This window comes from Myxine glutinosa, chromosome 5 (genome assembly GCF_964187855.1).
Source record: "Myxine glutinosa chromosome 5, kmMyxGlut1.1, whole genome shotgun sequence".
Taxonomy (NCBI): Eukaryota; Metazoa; Chordata; class Myxini; order Myxiniformes; family Myxinidae; genus Myxine; species Myxine glutinosa.
This window is the reverse complement of record NC_136265.1, coordinates 155,412,124-155,430,222: the sequence shown is the minus strand read 5'-3', so window position 1 is coordinate 155,430,222 and position 18,099 is coordinate 155,412,124. Positions and strand designations below refer to the sequence as shown.

The 18,099-nt window shown below is 45.4% G+C and overlaps 1 protein-coding gene across 5 annotated transcripts in view; it reads left to right on the top strand.

The window, feature by feature from the left end:
- The window catches only part of LOC137428362 (protein kinase C alpha type-like), a 550,957-nt gene that overhangs the window by 416,757 nt on the left and 116,101 nt on the right, over positions 1-18,099 (top strand). For all 5 annotated transcript variants that reach the window (XM_078778901.1, XM_078778902.1, XM_078778898.1 and 2 more), the window contains one exon: positions 5,355-5,528. In XM_078778901.1, the coding sequence (XP_078635027.1) occupies positions 5,355-5,528 (174 nt within the window). The remainder of the gene's footprint in view (positions 1-5,354; positions 5,529-18,099) is intronic.

The window sequence follows — 18,099 nt, the reverse complement described above, 5'->3', positions numbered from 1 at the left end:
GTGAAGGATATTCTGGTGAGGATATTGAATGTGTGCGACACCCTCTGCGGTTGCTCGACATGTGGATATTGTATGCGGATATTGTATGCGGATATTGTCTGCGGATATTGTATGCGGATATTGTAGGCGGATATTGTATGCGGATATTGTATGCGGATATTGTATGCGGATATTGTATATGGAAATTGTATGCGGATATTGTATGCGGATGTTGTATGCGGATGTTGTATGCGGATATTGTATGCGGAAATTGTATGCGGATATTGTATGCGGATATTGTATGCGGATATTGTATGCGGATATTGTATGCGGATATTGTATGCGGATATCGTATGCGGATATCGTATGCGGAAATTGTATGCGGATATTGTATGCGGATATTGTATGCTGATATTGTATGCGGATATTGTATGCCGATATTGTATGCGGATATTGTATGCGGATATTGTATGCAGATATTGTATATGGAAATTGTATGCGGATATTGTATGCTGATATTGTATGCGGATATTGTATGCGGATATTGTGTTGGCTTAGCGGTTAGGGTGCAGGCCTGGGATCTTAGGATCCTGAGTTCGAATCCCAGTTCATCGCTTAATTAACATCAGGGGGGTTGACTCAGCCTGTCATCCTTCCGAGGTCGGCAAATTGAGTACCAGCTTGCTGGGATGAATGATTCTGGTGTGTACCCTGATGTAGAATAGGTACACTGTATCCTTGCGCATCATAAGACGTGACTAAGGGTTGGCGTCAGGAAGGGCATCCGGCCATAAAACATTGCCTCAAATAGGGAACCATGATTGTCATGGGGCAACGCTAACCCCTGCTCTAGCGGGGAAAAATGGCCCTAAAACGATCATTCATTCATTCATATTGTATGCAGATATTGTATACGGCTATTTCCGTCTCTCGCCTGCATCCAACAGCCTCCCTAGCTCGTCCACCTCCCATCCAGAACTCAGCTCTCCACCATTTCATGACTCGGTCCGACCAAGACTCCAAACTTCTTGTTGTACCCAGACTTGACCGACCAGACTAGACAGTCTAATCGCTCGCTAATCACTGCCTTTTATGTGTCTGGAGAGGGGAGGTGCTAGGTGGAGGTCGAGGGTCATGCCCCACCTCTTTTAGGCATGGCGGCCGGGGGCGTAGTTCAAGCACCGCCCTATTTAGCCTGATCGCATGGCTTTTTGAGGCCAGCGCTTTGGCCTGCCTTTTTTTATAATAAAAAAGGTAAAAAATCAAACATTTAAACAGCCTTGGACGTGCACCTTGACCCCACAGCCAAGGCACACCGTCTATCAAGGCTGTCCCATTAGCATACACATGCACTTCAACCCCAAGGCTGAAGCACATGGTCATTCAAAACACATGCATCCTGTCCCCGAAGGACCAGAATGCATGGTCATACAAGTGGTTTTAACAGCAGCGCGCTCATTGGCCCAACTGGGTCTCTTGCTGACGTCATCCTCGCTGCTAGTTTGATTTGTGCTCTTCGGCCCCGTTGACTGTAACCAGGCCACGGGTTGGAGCTCCGCACTTAACATGGGCTTAACCGCACTGGAGGAAGGTAGCTGAGGCATGGTGGTGCGGAGATGGTTGGGAGGTTAATAGCGGTTCGTGGTGGTCGATGCGGTTGTCTATAGTGATGAGGACCATAGGAAATTGGAGCGAGATTTGAATCCTGTTCTGAGGCAAATATGCATATGAGGTGCACTTCCTTCATGGTTGGTTTTATGGAAAGAGCGCTTTGCTTTGAAGCAAAATAAAGAAAAGGGGGAAAATCCCGAGCAAATCCCACACAATGCATATTGACCCCTGAAACTTACTACGTACACAGAAGAGAGGACTATCTGAACGCTTACTAAAGAAATAACTAACTCAGGACCCTGTATATACAAAACATACAGCATAAACCGAGTGCCATGACAGTTCAAACATGCATTTCATGCTTTAGGTTATTTCGGAGTATTTTATCCGAAATAACATCACAGAGTGGTGATTGGTGTCCGGCCATCCGCCATTGTCCCCCTTTCCCGAATCCCTCATATTCACTAAAACATATTTCCCTCACAAACTACATCACCTATATGGACCAAATTTGTATGATACATCAGAAGAGTAAGGTCTCATGGGGTTTTACTCCCCATCTGCATCTGCTCCATATTTGAGGCTGAAAAGGGGGGATTCGCCTCAAATTCAGTTAATTTATTTTAAAATCTCAGAAACTGTGGGGAAATAACCGTCAGTGTCCCACGGGGCCATTTTGTTTACTCTTCTTTTCATCCTAAATCATCAATATTTACAAACATGCAAACCCCCATCACCCCCTCCCCAAAATGCACAGTGGGTAGGGTCCATAGTTGTAAGCTTGGCCGGGGGCTCCTCCTAACACCCCATTTATCTTTCTTTTCTTCTTCCTCATACTCCTTTGCCAATCCTAACACAATACATTTGTTTGGGGAAGTTGTCACAAGAGGATCGAGTAAAACTGAAAATGGACGACTCAGACAGCATTTGCTCGAGTATCACGATAGTGTAGCGGTTACCTTATTCGCATGTGGCGGTTACCTTTACCTTATTTGCATGTCCTTATTTGGTAATAATCCACGTGCACGGGCCTGTGGGACTTTTGATTGTGTGGTCGTGACGCACGCGCGGCTGTTGGAGCCACGCCCTCCGAAGAGGGTTTTTGGTTTATATAAGCCGTTACGACTTCCGTTCGCGAGCAGTTGCTGGAGATTTCTGTACAATAAACAAACTTTGTACCCAATGAAATAGCCTCTTCTTCTCGCCTTCGGCAACTCCTAAACTGGTGACCTCGGCCGCCCCCGAACGTATTCGGGGGCTGCAAATGAACACGGCAGTATTTCGACCGCAATTTCTTCCACAAGACCTAAACTCGAACTGCCGGAGTTTTAGCAACGACGAGCGGCCTTGTGGTTCGCGCACCGCGCTCGGTTCCTCCTCTACGACTGGAGGGGCGAGCCTGCTCCGGGACCCTCCGAAGGAACGCCGCTACGAGGTGTTGGCGGCACGGCTACTTCGTCGCCTTCGCGCGCACTGCTGCTCATCTCTTGCGCGCGCACTGACGTTGGCGGCACGGCTACTTCGTCACCTTCGCGCGCACTGGAGCCTCGTTACCTTCGCGCGCACTGGAGCCTCGTTACCTTCGCGCGCGCTGGAGCCTCGTTACCTTCGCGCGCACTGCTGCTCGCCACTCCTGCAACTCCTACTGCTGCAACTACAACTGCTACCGCTGCTCGCCACTCGCGCAACTACGACTCCTACTCTACATACTCGGGAGGCCCGCGAGGTACCTCGGCAGCCTCCCCCGAAGCCTTGACCAGCCCCTCGGTCGACTCAACCCCACGGCGGCGTTTTTTTACGCGTATCGAGGCCGAGCACTGCTCGCACCTTCTCGGCAACCGCCGAGCGCGCCTGCGAACTACGTACAAGCCCGTGAGAGTGTATTCTGGGGGGGCGCATGTAGCGGTTACCTTATTCGCATGTGGCGGTTACCTTTACCTTATTTGCATGTCCTTATTTGGTAATAATCCACGTGCACAGGCCTGTGGGACTTTTGGTTGTGTGGTCGTGACGCACGCACGGCTGTTGGAGCCACACCCTCCGAAGAGGGTTTTTGGTTTTATATAAGCCGTTACGACTTCCGTTCGTGAGCAGTTGCTGGAGATTTCTGTACAATAAACAAGCTTTGTACCCAACGAAATGACCTCTTCTTCTCGCCTTCGGCAACTCCTAAACGGACGTCGACCAGACACTCAGCGACTCAGACATGACTCAGACACGGACGGACGACTCAGACAGCATTTGCTCGAGTATCACGATAGCATCATTCTTTTTCTTCATATCCTCCTCTTCTTCTTATTCATCCTCTTCTTATCTTCTTCCTCTTCTTTCTCTTCTTCTCTTCTTCTTCTTCCTCATATTCCTCTTATTCTTATTCTTCCTCATTCCTCAGCTTCTTCATCTTCTTAAACTTCTTCTTATTCACCTGCTTCAACTTCTTCTTCTTCATCTTTCTCTTCAGCTTCTTCTTCATCTTTCTCTTCAGCTTCTTCTTCAACTCTTAAACTTCTTCTTCTTCATCTTCTTCAGCTTCACCTTATTCATCTTCTTCTTATTATTCATTTTCCTTATCTTCTTCCTCAGCTGCAGCTTATTCTTCAACTTCTTCTTCATCTTCTTCATCCTCTTCTTCATCGTCTTCATCATCATCGTGCGGACGTAAAGGTGGTCCTGGTAAAATGCAAATCGTCCGATCATTCAAATTGTTTGCTTGGAGATCGCCATTTTGTTAAGCGGTGCCGAGCACGCCGTTCCTTTGGATTGCTTGCCTGAGTGCTTTGAATGGAGCATGCCGCTTGCTGACGGAGCACACCCCCATGTGTATTCATTGGTGTAATGTCGGAAAAGTAGCGCGTTGGGCGGTTTTGGTCCACCGTGGATCAAACCCAGCGGAGATAATTTAACGGAGGAGTTTGCTAACTCTGAACTAGCTAACCTGTCAGTCCCAAAGGGGTAACATTTCCAAAAAGTCAACCAAGCTATAATTATACTTAGAATAGGGATTAACATGTGTTAATTATGACTTGTATTATCTTCATCCATCCATCATCTGAGATTGGGGCATCTGCATCTTTTCCTCCGCCACCAACGGTGGATGGAGTTTATGTTTTCACCCCTGTCTGTTTGTCTGTTTGTCCGTTTGTTTGTCTGTTTGTCCGTTTGTTTGTTTGTTTGTTTGTCTGTTTGTCTGTTTGTCCGTTTGTTTGTTTGTTTGTGAACAAAATATCTCAAAAGGTTGGAGACGGATTCGGACGAAACTTGGTGGACCGGTTGGGAGTGTGATGGGGACGATTAGGTTAGATTTTGGTGAATATCTGAATATGGATTCGGATATGAGAATTATTTAATTTTTTACGTGATTCTTCACCATTGGTAGATAGGGCCAAAAACGATACTTTGCGGGATATCTCAAAAGGTTATGGATGGATTCAGATGAAACCTGGTGGAGAGGTTGTGTGTGTGACAAGGAAGAATCGATTCGATTTTGGTGAAGATCTGAATATGGATTCGGATATGAGAATTATTTAATTTTTCAGTGATTCTTCACCATTGAGTGATATGGCCAACTAGGCGGAGGTATGCTCTCTACTGAGTGCCGTTATAGTTAAAGAAGCAATTATCCCTCCTGTTTGGATGATTCGAGATAGCCATCAATTTATTTGTTTATTTTAAATACCTAGTTAGTGAAGAAGTATAATTTGGGCTGAGCACCCGTTATCCACTCCAGCCGAGCTCAATAACACCCCTTGGCTATTCTTGCACAGGTCATGCTCGCAGAATACCGCGAGACCGATCAGCTCTTTGCTGTGAAGATCCTAAAGAAGGATGTGATCATTCAAGATGATGACGTTGAGTGCACCATGGTGGAGAAACGCATGCTGGCACTCCCTGACAAGCCTTACTTCCTCACACAGCTGCACTCCTGCTTCCAAACCATGGTGAGTTTGTCATTCACCAGGCAGTTACATCTCTTTCATAAACACACACACACACACACATAGACACACCTATTTGAGAGTTGGTCAAGCTTCACCTGGACATTTGTTTATATAACTACCAGCAGAAGTACCCGGCGTTGCCGGGCGGGGGGAGGGGAACGGAGGGAGGGAGGGGAACGTGGGGGGGGAGGCGGGGGGGGGGAGGGGAACGGAGGGAGGGAGGGGAACGGGGGGGGGAGGCGAGGGGAGGGGGAGGATGAGGGGGAGGGGGAGGAGGAGGGAAGGGTGAGGGGGGGAGGGTGAGGGGGGGAGGGTGAGGGGGGGAGGGTGAGGGGAGGGGAGGGGAGGGGAGGGTGAGGAGGAATGGGTGGGGAGAGGGGGAAGGGGAGCAGTCAGAAGTGGAAGCTCTTTTACAGAGAATTTATCTATCTATAATTCCACTAATCTCTGTATGTGTGTTTGTTTGTTTGTTTGTTTGTCTGTGACCGCTGTTTCTCGACAACCACGGGTCCGATATACTTTAAACTTGCCAGGTATATTGCTGGGGACCCGAGGATGTGCCTTTTCAAGGTTTCATATTAATCGGACAATTACTTACCGAGCTATGTCCAAAAAACGATTCAACCAATCAGAGAGCAGCGAGCTATCGCGTGTGCCGAACGTGGCGAACACACTCTGCCTCGGACGGCACATTTGAGAGCGTATTCATTTATTTCACGTTGGCAAACTATGTTGCCGCTATGTTGGCGTTAAACTATGTTTTAAAACTAATTAAAACCATTTCATGTAAATAGAGGGGGGGGGGGGGGGGGATTGTCACTGTACTCGCAAGCCGTTCGCCGTTCGCTTTGGCGTTGCGAATGAACCAAAACATTTCATGAACCAAACCATTTCATGTAAAGCGTTCGCCGTTCGCTTTGGCGTTGCGAATGGACCAAAACATTTAATGGACCAAACCATTTCATGTAAATAGAGGGGGGGGATTGTCACCGTACTCGCACCCACGTACCCACGTACGGGCATTGCACCCACGTACGGGCATGCCCTAGTCTATCTATAATTCCAGTAATCTCTGTGTGTATGTTTGTATGTTTGTATGTTTGTATGTCTGTGACCGCTGTTTCTCGACAACCACGGGTCCGATATACTTTAAACTTGCCAGGTATATTGCTGGGGACCCGAGGATGTGCCTTTTCAAGGTTTGAAATTAATCGGACAAGTAGTTACCGAGCTATGGCGATTTAGCCGTTCGCCGTTCGCTTTGGCGTTGCGAATGGACCAAACCATTTCATGTAAATAGAGGGGGGGGGGGGGGGTTCTGTGGTCGTTGCGAATGGACCAAACCATTTCATGTAAATAGAGGGGGGGGTTGTCACTGTACTCGCAAGCCGTTCGCCGTTCGCTTTGGCGTTGCGAATGGACCAAAACATTTCATGGAAATAGAGGGGGGGGGGGGGGTTGTCACCGTACTCGCACCCACGTACCCACGTACCCACGTACGGGCATTGCACCCACGTACGGGCATGCCCTAGTATCTTAAAAGGGAGGAGAGGGGAGGGGGGAGGCAGGAGAGTAAGGGGAGTGGCTCACGTTTCTGAGTGATTGTGGCTCACATTTCTGAGTGAATGTGGCTCACGTTTCTGAGTGAATGTGGCTCACGTTTCTGAGTGATTGTGGCTCACGTTTCTGAGTGAATGTGGCTCACGTTTCTGAGTGAATGTGGCTCACATTTCTGAGTGAATGTGGTCACGTTTCTGAGTTAAGTGTGATGCCGATCAGGAAGAAGAAGAAGCTGTACTACCAAATTCGTACACTTCGAGAATTGTTTGATTTATTTGTATTCAAATGTCTGGTAATTGTTTTGTATTTATTTATGCGAATGTGTACTTGTATACAACTGCCATTCATTAAAAAAGGCTTCGGCACTAACAAGCGATTATTATTATTTTTTGTTAACTCCAAAAAAAACGAACTTTTTTTTTCAATTATTTTGTTTTTTTGCCTAAAACACTCCCAGGCACTCACTGATGAAACGCTGAAAGTTTGATGAAGATTCGTTCAGCCATCTCTGAATAAAACGCGGACACACACACACACAGACAACTCGCGTATATATATATATATATATAAATCGGGATTTAAATTTAATTCAAAAATTGATCCAGACGTGTATTCTCTTTCGAACATTCCAACCGACAGAGGTAGTTATTTATCACAGCATCTGTAGAATTTTCACCCTTTTACTCAACACCGTTTCGCTGTTATTTGGTGGAGCAAAAAGTCAACTGAGCTCTATAGATATTTAGATCTAACCAGTCATGAATGATGGATTCCGTATAACCGACCTCGCAGTCATTGATCTTAATCTTACAAACAGATAGGCCTTTGGTCATTTGGAATTAGATCTTCAACTCACTTGATGTTCGCTTCGGTGATCAAGGTGGCCTCTTTTGCAACATGTGTTTCATTCTGTACCCTATACCCACTCAGGTGTGTCTTTAAAAAATTTGCACCGCGATTGTAAGGACGTAATTGGCAGACAATCATCACCATATTGTGCAGCAAATAATCTTTAATTTAAAGCTTGCTTGATATTTTCTTTGACCACACATTTCATAGTTATTCATTGCTCCGTCTTCTTTGTGACCGCATGGCTTTCTGCCAGGTTGATTTTCAGTTCATGCATTGTAAAGCAGGAAACACATGATTGCACATACTGTTCCCCAACTATTTTTCTGCCTCCGCAGTCGAAGTCGCCGAAGGCATTATTATGTTTTCGGGTTGTCCATCCAGCAGTCCATGCGTCCGTCCATGATAGGTTTTCATTACCGCGATAACTTGAGAACGGCTGAAGGTATCTAAGTCAAATTTGGTGCAGGTGTGTATAATGAGGTAAATATTAACCGATTAGATTTTGAGTTCACGAATGCAAAGGTCAAAGGTCAGAGGTCATGTTGGGTAAAAAGCTTGTTACCGTGATAACTTGTGAACCAGTGATGGGATTTTGACCAAAGTTGGTGCAAGTATGCATTATGATTCAAACATGAATCGATTTGATTTTGGGGGAAAGAGGTCAAAGGTCAAAGTCTAGAATAGGTTTATAACTTGAGAACGGCTGAAGGGATCTAAGTCAAACTCGATACAGGTATTATACTGATGTAAAGATGAACTGATTTGATTTTGGGGGAAAGAGGTCAAAGGTCAAAGTCTAGAATAGGTTTATAACTTGAGAACGGCTGAAGGGATCTAAGTCAAACTCGATACAGGTATTATACTGATGTAAAGATGAACTGATTTTATTTTGGGGGAAAGAGGTCAAAGGTCAAAGTCTAGAATAGGTTTATAACTTGAGAACGGCTGAAGGGATCTAAGTCAAACTCGATACAGGTATTATACTGATGTAAAGATGAACCGATTTGATTTTGGGGGAAAGAGGTCAAAGGTCAATCTCTATAATAGGTTTATAACTTGAGAACGGCTGAAGGGATCTAAGTCAAACTCGATACAGGTATTATACTGATGTAAAGATGAACTGATTTGATTTTGGGGGAAAGAGGTCAAAGGTCAAAGTCTAGAATAGGTTTATAACTTGAGAACGGCTGAAGGGATCTAAGTCAAACTCGATACAGGTATTATACTGATGTAAAGATGAACTGATTTGATTTTGGGGGAAAGAGGTCAAAGGTCAAAGTCTAGAATAGGTTTATAACTTGAGAACGGCTGAAGGGATCTAAGTCAAACTCGATACAGGTATTATACTGATGTAAAGATGAACTGATTTTATTTTGGGGGAAAGAGGTCAAAGGTCAAAGTCTAGAATAGGTTGATAACTTGAGAACGGCTGAAGGGATCTAAGTCAAACTCGATACAGGTATTATACTGATGTAAAGATGAACCGATTTGATTTTGGGGGAAAGAGGTCAAAGGTCAATCTCTATAATAGGTTTATAACTTGAGAACGGCTGAAGGGATCTAAGTCAAACTCGATACAGGTATTATACTGATGTAAAGATGAACTGATTTGATTTTGGGGGAAAGAGGTCAAAGGTCAAAGTCTAGAATAGGTTTATAACTTGAGAACGGCTGAAGGGATCTAAGTCAAACTCGATACAGGTATTATACTGATGTAAAGATGAACTGATTTTATTTTGGGGGAAAGAGTTCAAAGGTCAAAGTCTAGAATAGGTTTATAACTTGAGAACGGCTGAAGGGATCTAAGTCAAACTCGATACAGGTATTATACTGATGTAAAGATGAACTGATTTGATTTTGGGGGAAAGAGGTCAAAGGTCAAAGTCTAGAATAGGTTTATAACTTGAGAACGGCTGAAGGGATCTAAGTCAAACTCGATACAGGTATTATACTGATGTAAAGATGAACTGATTTGATTTTGGGGGAAAGAGGTCAAAGGTCAAAGTCTAGAATAGGTTTATAACTTGAGAACGGCTGAAGGGATCTAAGTCAAACTCGATACAGGTATTATACTGATGTAAAGATGAACTGATTTGATTTTGGGGGAAAGAGGTCAAAGGTCAAAGTCTAGAATACGTTTATAACTTGAGAACGGCTGAAGGGATCTAAGTCAAACTCGGTACAGGTATTATACTGATGTAAAAATGAACTGATTACATGTTGAGGTCAAGAGGTCAAAGGTCAAATGTCAGATGTCCCGTTCGATCAATATTCTGTTATCGAGCTAACTTGTGAACCAGTGGTGGGATTTTCCTCAAACTTGGCATAATTATATATTATGGTGCAAAGATGAACTAATTAGATTTTGGCATCAAGAGGTCAAAGGTCAGAGTCTGTAATAGGTTTTTGTTACCCTGATAACTTAAGAACGGCTGAGGGGAACTAAGTCAAACTTGGTACAAGTATGTATAATGATGTGAAGATAAACGGATTCGATTATGGGGTAAAGAGGTCAAAGGGCCGAAGTCCTGTTAGGTAAAAATTCTGTTGCTGCACTAACTTGTGAACCAGTGATGGGAAGTATATATCATGATGAAAATATGAACTGATGAGATTTCTGCATCAAGGGTCAGAGGTCATGTCAGGTAAAAATGTGATACTTGAGAACAGCTGAAGGGATTCGAATCAAACTTGGTACAAGTATGTATAGTAATGTAATAATGTGGGCAGAGGCATATTGATCGACGTCACGACGTCAAAGATTGCCGTTCTAGTTTTAAATAAATCATAACATTGCTTAATCATCATGTGGATCTCGCCATCTCCACAGTTGGTAAATGGAAACTGTTACAGATAAATCAACACCATCGGAAGCGTTAAGGTCTCACAGAATGTCTGAAAAACAAATAACCTCAATACATTTACGGAATGGCCAATGAGAACATCTTTATGGTCATCAGGCTCCAGAAACAGATGGTTGGTGGGAGGGCAGAAGAACAGGAAGCAAATAGTGAGGATGTAAAAATGGGGAGAGCTGAGAGATTTTTTTCTCTCTCTCTGTAGGAAATCGTGTGACATTCAGAAACTTTTTATGCTCGAACACAATCAAAGAACTTGCTTGAGAAGATATCCAGATGGAGCTTCATTCTCCAGGGAGTGGACGATATAATGGATTTTCTATTCTAAAGCACATATAATATATGCTGATCGGGAAAACCGTGTAACATCTATCGAACACGAAGTGGATGGAAGGAGAGCATATATAATTTCCAACTTGCCTCTCAACATTTTGTTGATCACCAAAATGTACTGACAGTAACCCATAAACATCATGCATGAAGATGAAAAAAGTTACGAAAATTGTTTCAACCAACCATGCAGGGCCTTTTGACTACTCTTTATACAACAACAACTACTACTAAAATATCCCCAATTATTCCCACAATCTGGTGCTGAGGGAAGTTTATGACTCAATTCTTTCAAAATTGCCCAACCAGACCTGACGTTTGACTGGAGGTGATTTCCCGATAATTTTTTTTTTTTTTTTTTCAGGGTACCGGGGAGGGGATGACCTGCATACTACTCCTCATTAAAGGCACCGTAGCATCTTTAACATCCACCAACTAAAGTTAACAGATGGAACACACACACACAATCAAACATATAGCAAAAACATTGTAGTTGCAATGATTTACAAAACGCCAACTGTTAATTCTGATCATTAGATCTCATCTCATCTCGTGATGTCCACATGTTTGTCCGGTTGTCCTTCTGTCTGTTAACTTTTTGCTACTCCTCCCTTATCACCTGGCTGATTGTTCTGAAACTGGCCACACAAATATAAGACAGTATGTCAAAGTGGGATTGTTTTAATATATATTTTTTACAAAATCATTTCAAATTAAAAGTATTCAACCCCTTTGCTGTGACACTCCAAATTGAGCTCAAGTGCATCCAATTCCCTTTGAGCATCCTTGAGATGTCTACTACTTGATTGGAGTCCACATGTGGGCCAATTCAATTGATTGCATCTGATTTAGAAAGAAACACATATTTCTATATACAGGCCATGGTTAGTCTGACGAAAGTGGCTAGAAAACACTTCGTTCCGAGGAGAAGGTGTGACTTGAACTTTTGGCTACTGGTAGGCAAATATATTGTTGCGGATATGGGATTTGGCCTCCATATCCGCTTGTAAATATTCCCCTATTTCCCCAATACTCCCAAACTATCCCCAATCCCCCATTCCCTAGTCCCATTGTCTGTAAACAACACTCTGTAGAACCGACCTTCCCCTTTTTCCCCCATTAACTGTCGTGCCCAGGTTCACCGCATCTCACGTAGACAACTATAGGACCTCTTGCTAGTTATTCTTAGTCTATGTCAGTTAAGGACTCGTTTCCATTAATTCTGACTCTTCGTTGCACCAGAATGTGATTGTATTTTTTTTTTTTTTTTTTTTTTTTGTATACAAGATCGAGGCTCGTGAAAGAGCGAACATTAATCACACAGAAAGACAAACAGACACATAAAACAAATAACATCGGGAGCGGTAGACAAGATGGGGAGAGAGGGGGAAGGACACAAACACAACATTTGAGAGCAGGGACCGAGAGACATGGAGACATCGAGAGATCTGTGGGAGGGAGAGGGCTTTGGGGGGGAGGCATGTGAAGGGGGGGAGGCATGTGAAGGGGGGGAGGCATGTGAAGGGGGGGAGGCATGTGAAGGGGGGGGGGTGGGAGAGGTATAAACATATGGACACTGCCAGGATTTCCAGGAAATAAGTTGGAATTTCAAACAAGGTGGATCTGGGGTGAATTAGTGGGGGTAGAAAAGATCAAGGTTATGGATGGGGGAAGATAAGAGATGGTGGTGAACAGCTGTTTTAAAGACCTGGAGGGAGGAGAGGGATTGAAGGGAGTGTGGGAGTTTGTTCCACAGGCGGGAGAAAAGAGGAATGAAAGAGTGAAGGTGAGCAGAGAGCCGAGATTTCGGCAGTTTAACCATCAGAGGGTTGCTGGCAGATCTTGTGCGACCTGTAGGAATATTTGGGGGACAGAGCACAGAGAGAGCTGGGGGAGCAAGGCCGGAGAGGAGTCGGTAGAAGACAGAAAGACCACCTACCTGCCTGCGGTGAGTGAGTGAAAGGCCCTCAGAGATAGCTTCATCGCGGGAGATTCCAATGATTTTGAAAGCTTTGGATTCAACAGCGTGAAGCCGAGCCAGGTGTGAGGCAGGAGCACCAGCCCATAGGGGAGAACAGTATTCCATTGAGCTGCGGATGAAAGCCTTGTAAGTGGTGAGGAGCTCAGGTGTGCCGAGGAAGGACTTCGCACGACGGAGGATGCCCAGTCGGCGACTGGCTTTGGAGGCCAGCTTGGAAATGTGGTTTTCCCAAGAAAGATCATGGCAGATAGTGAGACCCAAAAGCTTGAGTGACAGAACTTCTTGGAGAGGATTGTTGAGAAAGTAGATGGGAGGGTTGTCCAGTCGATCTTTTCGGAGAGACATAGTAAGAGAGTGAGATTTGGCAGGATTGAAAGACATGTTCCACTTGTTTGACCAGTCTGTGATTTTGTCCAGGTCTTCAGAGAGTGAGGAGGCTGCAGACTGCCGATCTGAGCGGCAGAGAATGGAAGAGGCAGAAAGAGGAATGGAGCGGCAGAGAGTGGAGTCATCAGCAAAGAGATAGAGAGGATTTTCCAGAGAGTCAGAGAGATCATTGATAAAGACCAGAAAAAGCACAGGGCCCAGCACACTTCCTTGGGGAACTCCAGCCTGAACAGGAAGGGGAGATGAGAGAAATCCATTCAGGGCCACACGTTGACTACGACCAGAGAGGAAGTCCGCAAGCCATGCATGGAGATTTCCATGGATACCATAGGAGGAGAGTTTGATGAGCAGAGCTGGGTGCCAGACCGTATCAAAGGCCCTTGATATGTCAAGGGAGACAGCTCTGATTTCCTGTTTGGCATTGAGGACCTCCATCCATTGTTGAGACAGCAGAAGCAGCATGTCCAGAGTAGAGTGACCTGGTCTGAAACCAAATTGATGATCAGAGATCAAGCCATTGGAGAAGAGGAAAGATTTCATATCCGAAGCAATGATGGATTCCATGACTTTGCTGATAATTGGGAGCAGGCTGATTGGTCTGTAGTTGCAAGGATCTGTTTTTGCACCTTTTTTGTGTAAAGCGGTAATGTTAGCTGATTTCCAGGATGCTGGCAGATGACCTTGAGCAAAAGATAAGGTGAAAAGAACAGAGAGAGGGTGAGATAGAGCGGCAGAGCAGGATTTTAAGACCCGTGGGCTGATGCCGTCTGGTCCAGTTGCAGAATCAGAGTCGAGGTTTGACAAAAACTCCTCCACCTTGTCAGGAGAGAAGGACACAGAGTCCAGGAGCAGTTGGGTTCGACTGGGAAAGGTGGGAACAGAGAGAGATGGGTTTGGGACTAAGGATTTCGAGGCGAACACAGAGTTGAGGCATTCGGCTTTGTCACGTGCGATGTCAACTGTGTGGCCATTTGAGGTAAGGGAGGGGATGGAGGGGGAACAAACACCAGAAACGGATTTGACCAGACGCCACCAGGATTTGGAGGAAGGAGACAGGTTTGAGAGTTCATTCTTGAGTGAGGAGAGATAGTGCTTCCTGGCACTCCTGAGGGTAGACACACACTTGTTCCGAGCTTGGTGGAAGGAACTGAGATTTCCTTCAGTTGGATTAGCCTTCCAAGAGGCAAAGGCAAGTTGTTTCAGGGCAACTGCCTCACCACAAGATTCAGTGTACCATGGACGGGAGGAAGGGTAAGACATTTGAAGGCGAGATGGGATAAATCTGTGCATGAGAGAGATCAGTTTGCTTTGGAAGAATTCCCAGGAAGAATTGATGTCAGAGGCAGTGGAGATGGGAGACCAATCCAGACGATTGATGGCTGCTTGAAGACCGTCCCAGTCGGCCTGAGTGAAATGCCAGACTCGTCGACGCTGAGGAGGCTCTCTGAGAATGGCCAGAGAGATGTCCACTTTGACAAGCACATGATCAGAAGAACCGATTGGAGCAGAAGAAGAGCAGCAGACATTAGCAGGGAAGTTTGTCATAACCAACTCTAGAAGAGAAGATACTCCATTGGCTGAGATCCGGGTCGGGAAATTGACAGATTGTGTCAATCCCAGTGAGTCACAGAAGTCCTTTGCTGAGGTGCCATGACTAGTGAGAGAGGAACCCACACCCAACCAGGTGGCATGATGACAGTTGAAGTCACCACATATGAGGAAGAGAGAGTTGGGATGAGTGGATAGAAGTTGGTCCATGTTGTCAGACATTGAAATGTAGATGGAGTCATCACTGTTTGGGGGACGGTACAGAACACATATGAACAAAAGGTGGGAGCGGAGAGGAAGCCGTAACCAGAGGTACTCCTGCGGGTGAGGAGGAAAGAGAGCAGTGCAAGGAGAGTGAGGAAGAGAGTTTTTGACAAAGATAGCCACCCCACCACCAGGCCGAGGCTCAGGTCTATCATACCGGAGGAGGGAGTAACCAGGAAGAGATATTAAGGACCAGTAGTGAGTGAGGTATGGCACCAGTAGTGAGTTTAGGACCTCCCCATACCTCCTCCCATCTTCCTCATGAAACAACAACAACAACAACTACAACAACAGCGCGCGGGGAGTGTGCGTCCTCACACCGGCTTGGTTAGCCGCCATTGCCCATGTGCGCCGACGGGGTTACCACGAAGGGGCTGACTGTCGGCCCCTCGTCAAGGCCGGAGCCCGGTAACCCCCCGCACCCAATAAGAAGCAACGGGCCGATTCCATCTGGGGCGGAGCTAACGAGCCGAGGGCGTGTCACTCCCCGCTGGATATACGCAGCGACTTACCGGATGTGAGGTCAGATGCGCCGGAACTACGGAGAGAAAAGGACGCCACCTCCAGCGCGACGATACCTCCCCGCATCTTTGGACCGGACCGGGTCGATTCTGCCCCTGAGCCAAGGTGCACCTTGAGCCTCGACTACCTGCCCTTCCTTGCCATCAATCCCTGTGTGAGTCAGTTTTGTCCTGTTTATCTGTCGTCTGTCGGGGCTACTATAAGACCGTATTTAAGTGCCTACCTTCCTATGCTGTCTCTCTCGTCCTTGTAATCTAACGTTCCGAAATATTATAACCTCCTCCGGAGGTCTTGAGAACTGTACCCCTGGTGTCGTGTCATTTTAACCCAGCCGTTGTGTCCTTTCCTCAATTGATTTAGCGTAGCGCGACTCGGCCAACGTTCGAGTATAATCGGGTAAACTGTGCAGACGCGGTCATACCAAACCGCTCGGTAAACCAACATCCACAACCGCGTCTGTAACAATATGTTGGAGTGTGGGGAAAAAGTTCTCCATGATATCTGGGCCCAGTAAAACACAGTGAGCAGTCAAGGTTGGGCGCCAGGGTCAGAAAAGTGACTTTTTGGCGTTTTCCCCATCTTCATACCCCTATAGCTCCTTGAATATGCACCTCCATGCTTCAACTCTCCAGGGGACATCAGAAACAGGAATATATATTACAAATCAGAAGTATTGACCATGCAAACGCTTTCTTGTAAAAAAATATCAAAACTGCAACAAGGTAAATCATTCAGAAAAAGCGAGATTTTTTCGAAAATTTTATTCGTTTTTCTGAGGCTGTATCTGCCTCAAATATTGAATCAGATGTATAGAATGAGCCATGCCAACAGGGTGTATTGCTATCTTACACTGAAGAAAATATGGTCGTGCACTGATCAGTGTGGATGTAACAAAGGATGCATTTGGGTACTTCAACAGTACGAGTGATCAAATTATTCATATAGGTACGAATTACTTCGACCTTGACGAGGCTTCATTTTCCACGTCAATAGACCTAGACATTTGAAATTGCACACGGTGACTTCACATGCATGGAATGCCAACATCATACTCGGACTAATTTGGGCTCGGTGACCACAGTAATTAGCTACTTCATCATTAAAAGAAAGACAGAGAAACATTATCATCTTTGATACTGCCCACACAAAATGACGAATTAAGGCATGACAGTCAGCTAGACCTCTAAAGGTGGTTCCAGTCAGCTAGTTTTGCATAAATAGGTCATCTGACTAATGAAAACGAATGGACATGTACAAGTTGGTACGACACCAGTTCAAACAGTATCATACAATAGTTAATTAAGGGGGAGTAGTGGTAGTAATTAGCTGCTACAGCATTGAAATATGTGGTCTGAACTCAGCAGATTAGTTGTTCTCATAATCATTATCATCCCGTACATTCCAGATCTCAAATAACTCCTCGGTGGGTGTTTTAGAGCTATTCTCACAATTCTCGCACTTACAAATATCCGTGCAGGACAGGGTAGAGGAGCGACATGAACACAGTCCCCTTTTGCATTTTGACATTTTACATGTGCAGTTGACCACCTGCAACATCATTTCTGGGGCTGGATCTCGTGTCATCCACAGAACTGACAATTCATCACCTGTAACTCTCCAGCCGTGACCGAATGGAGAAGGAGCGTTGATGACAGGGAGAGGGTCCGTCTGTGTATGGCGGCTTTTGATAGTTCGCCCGCAAAATATGTTGGTGCTGGGTGTCTCTTGTAGTTGGCATACACTGTTCTACTGGTGACAATGACAAGCAAAATACTCTGTGTTCTGTATCATTCACGTTGGCGCCCGAGTGTTGACGGTAAATGGTACAAAAAGCCTTAACAATACAGCCGCCACTACAGGTTGCTATGTCTAAATCAGCCCCTAATTGTGTCCAGCCTTGCACGAAGTCTCGCTTTTGTACATGATGGAAAATGTTCTCCATTTACCCTTCCCATAAAACGAGCTTGGAGAGTCACACCCGGTTAGAGTCTGAAACCCAATGAAACTCTGAGACAATACAGCTCCCCAAAGCCATCTTTGATACACCTGATATCAATCACATGGGCGTAACTATTTACGCCAGTTGAAAATAAACAAATTTGCTGCTATTTGTGAACTGAGAGCAGCATCGATCACTGCGACATCAGTATCTGGACTGTGAATCACACTATTACAATGACTGTAACTGGCGTGTTTTGCATGGAGGAAGAGATGGGTGTCAGCCGCCTCTTGATCGCATTGCAACTCAACCAATAACTGTATGCATAGC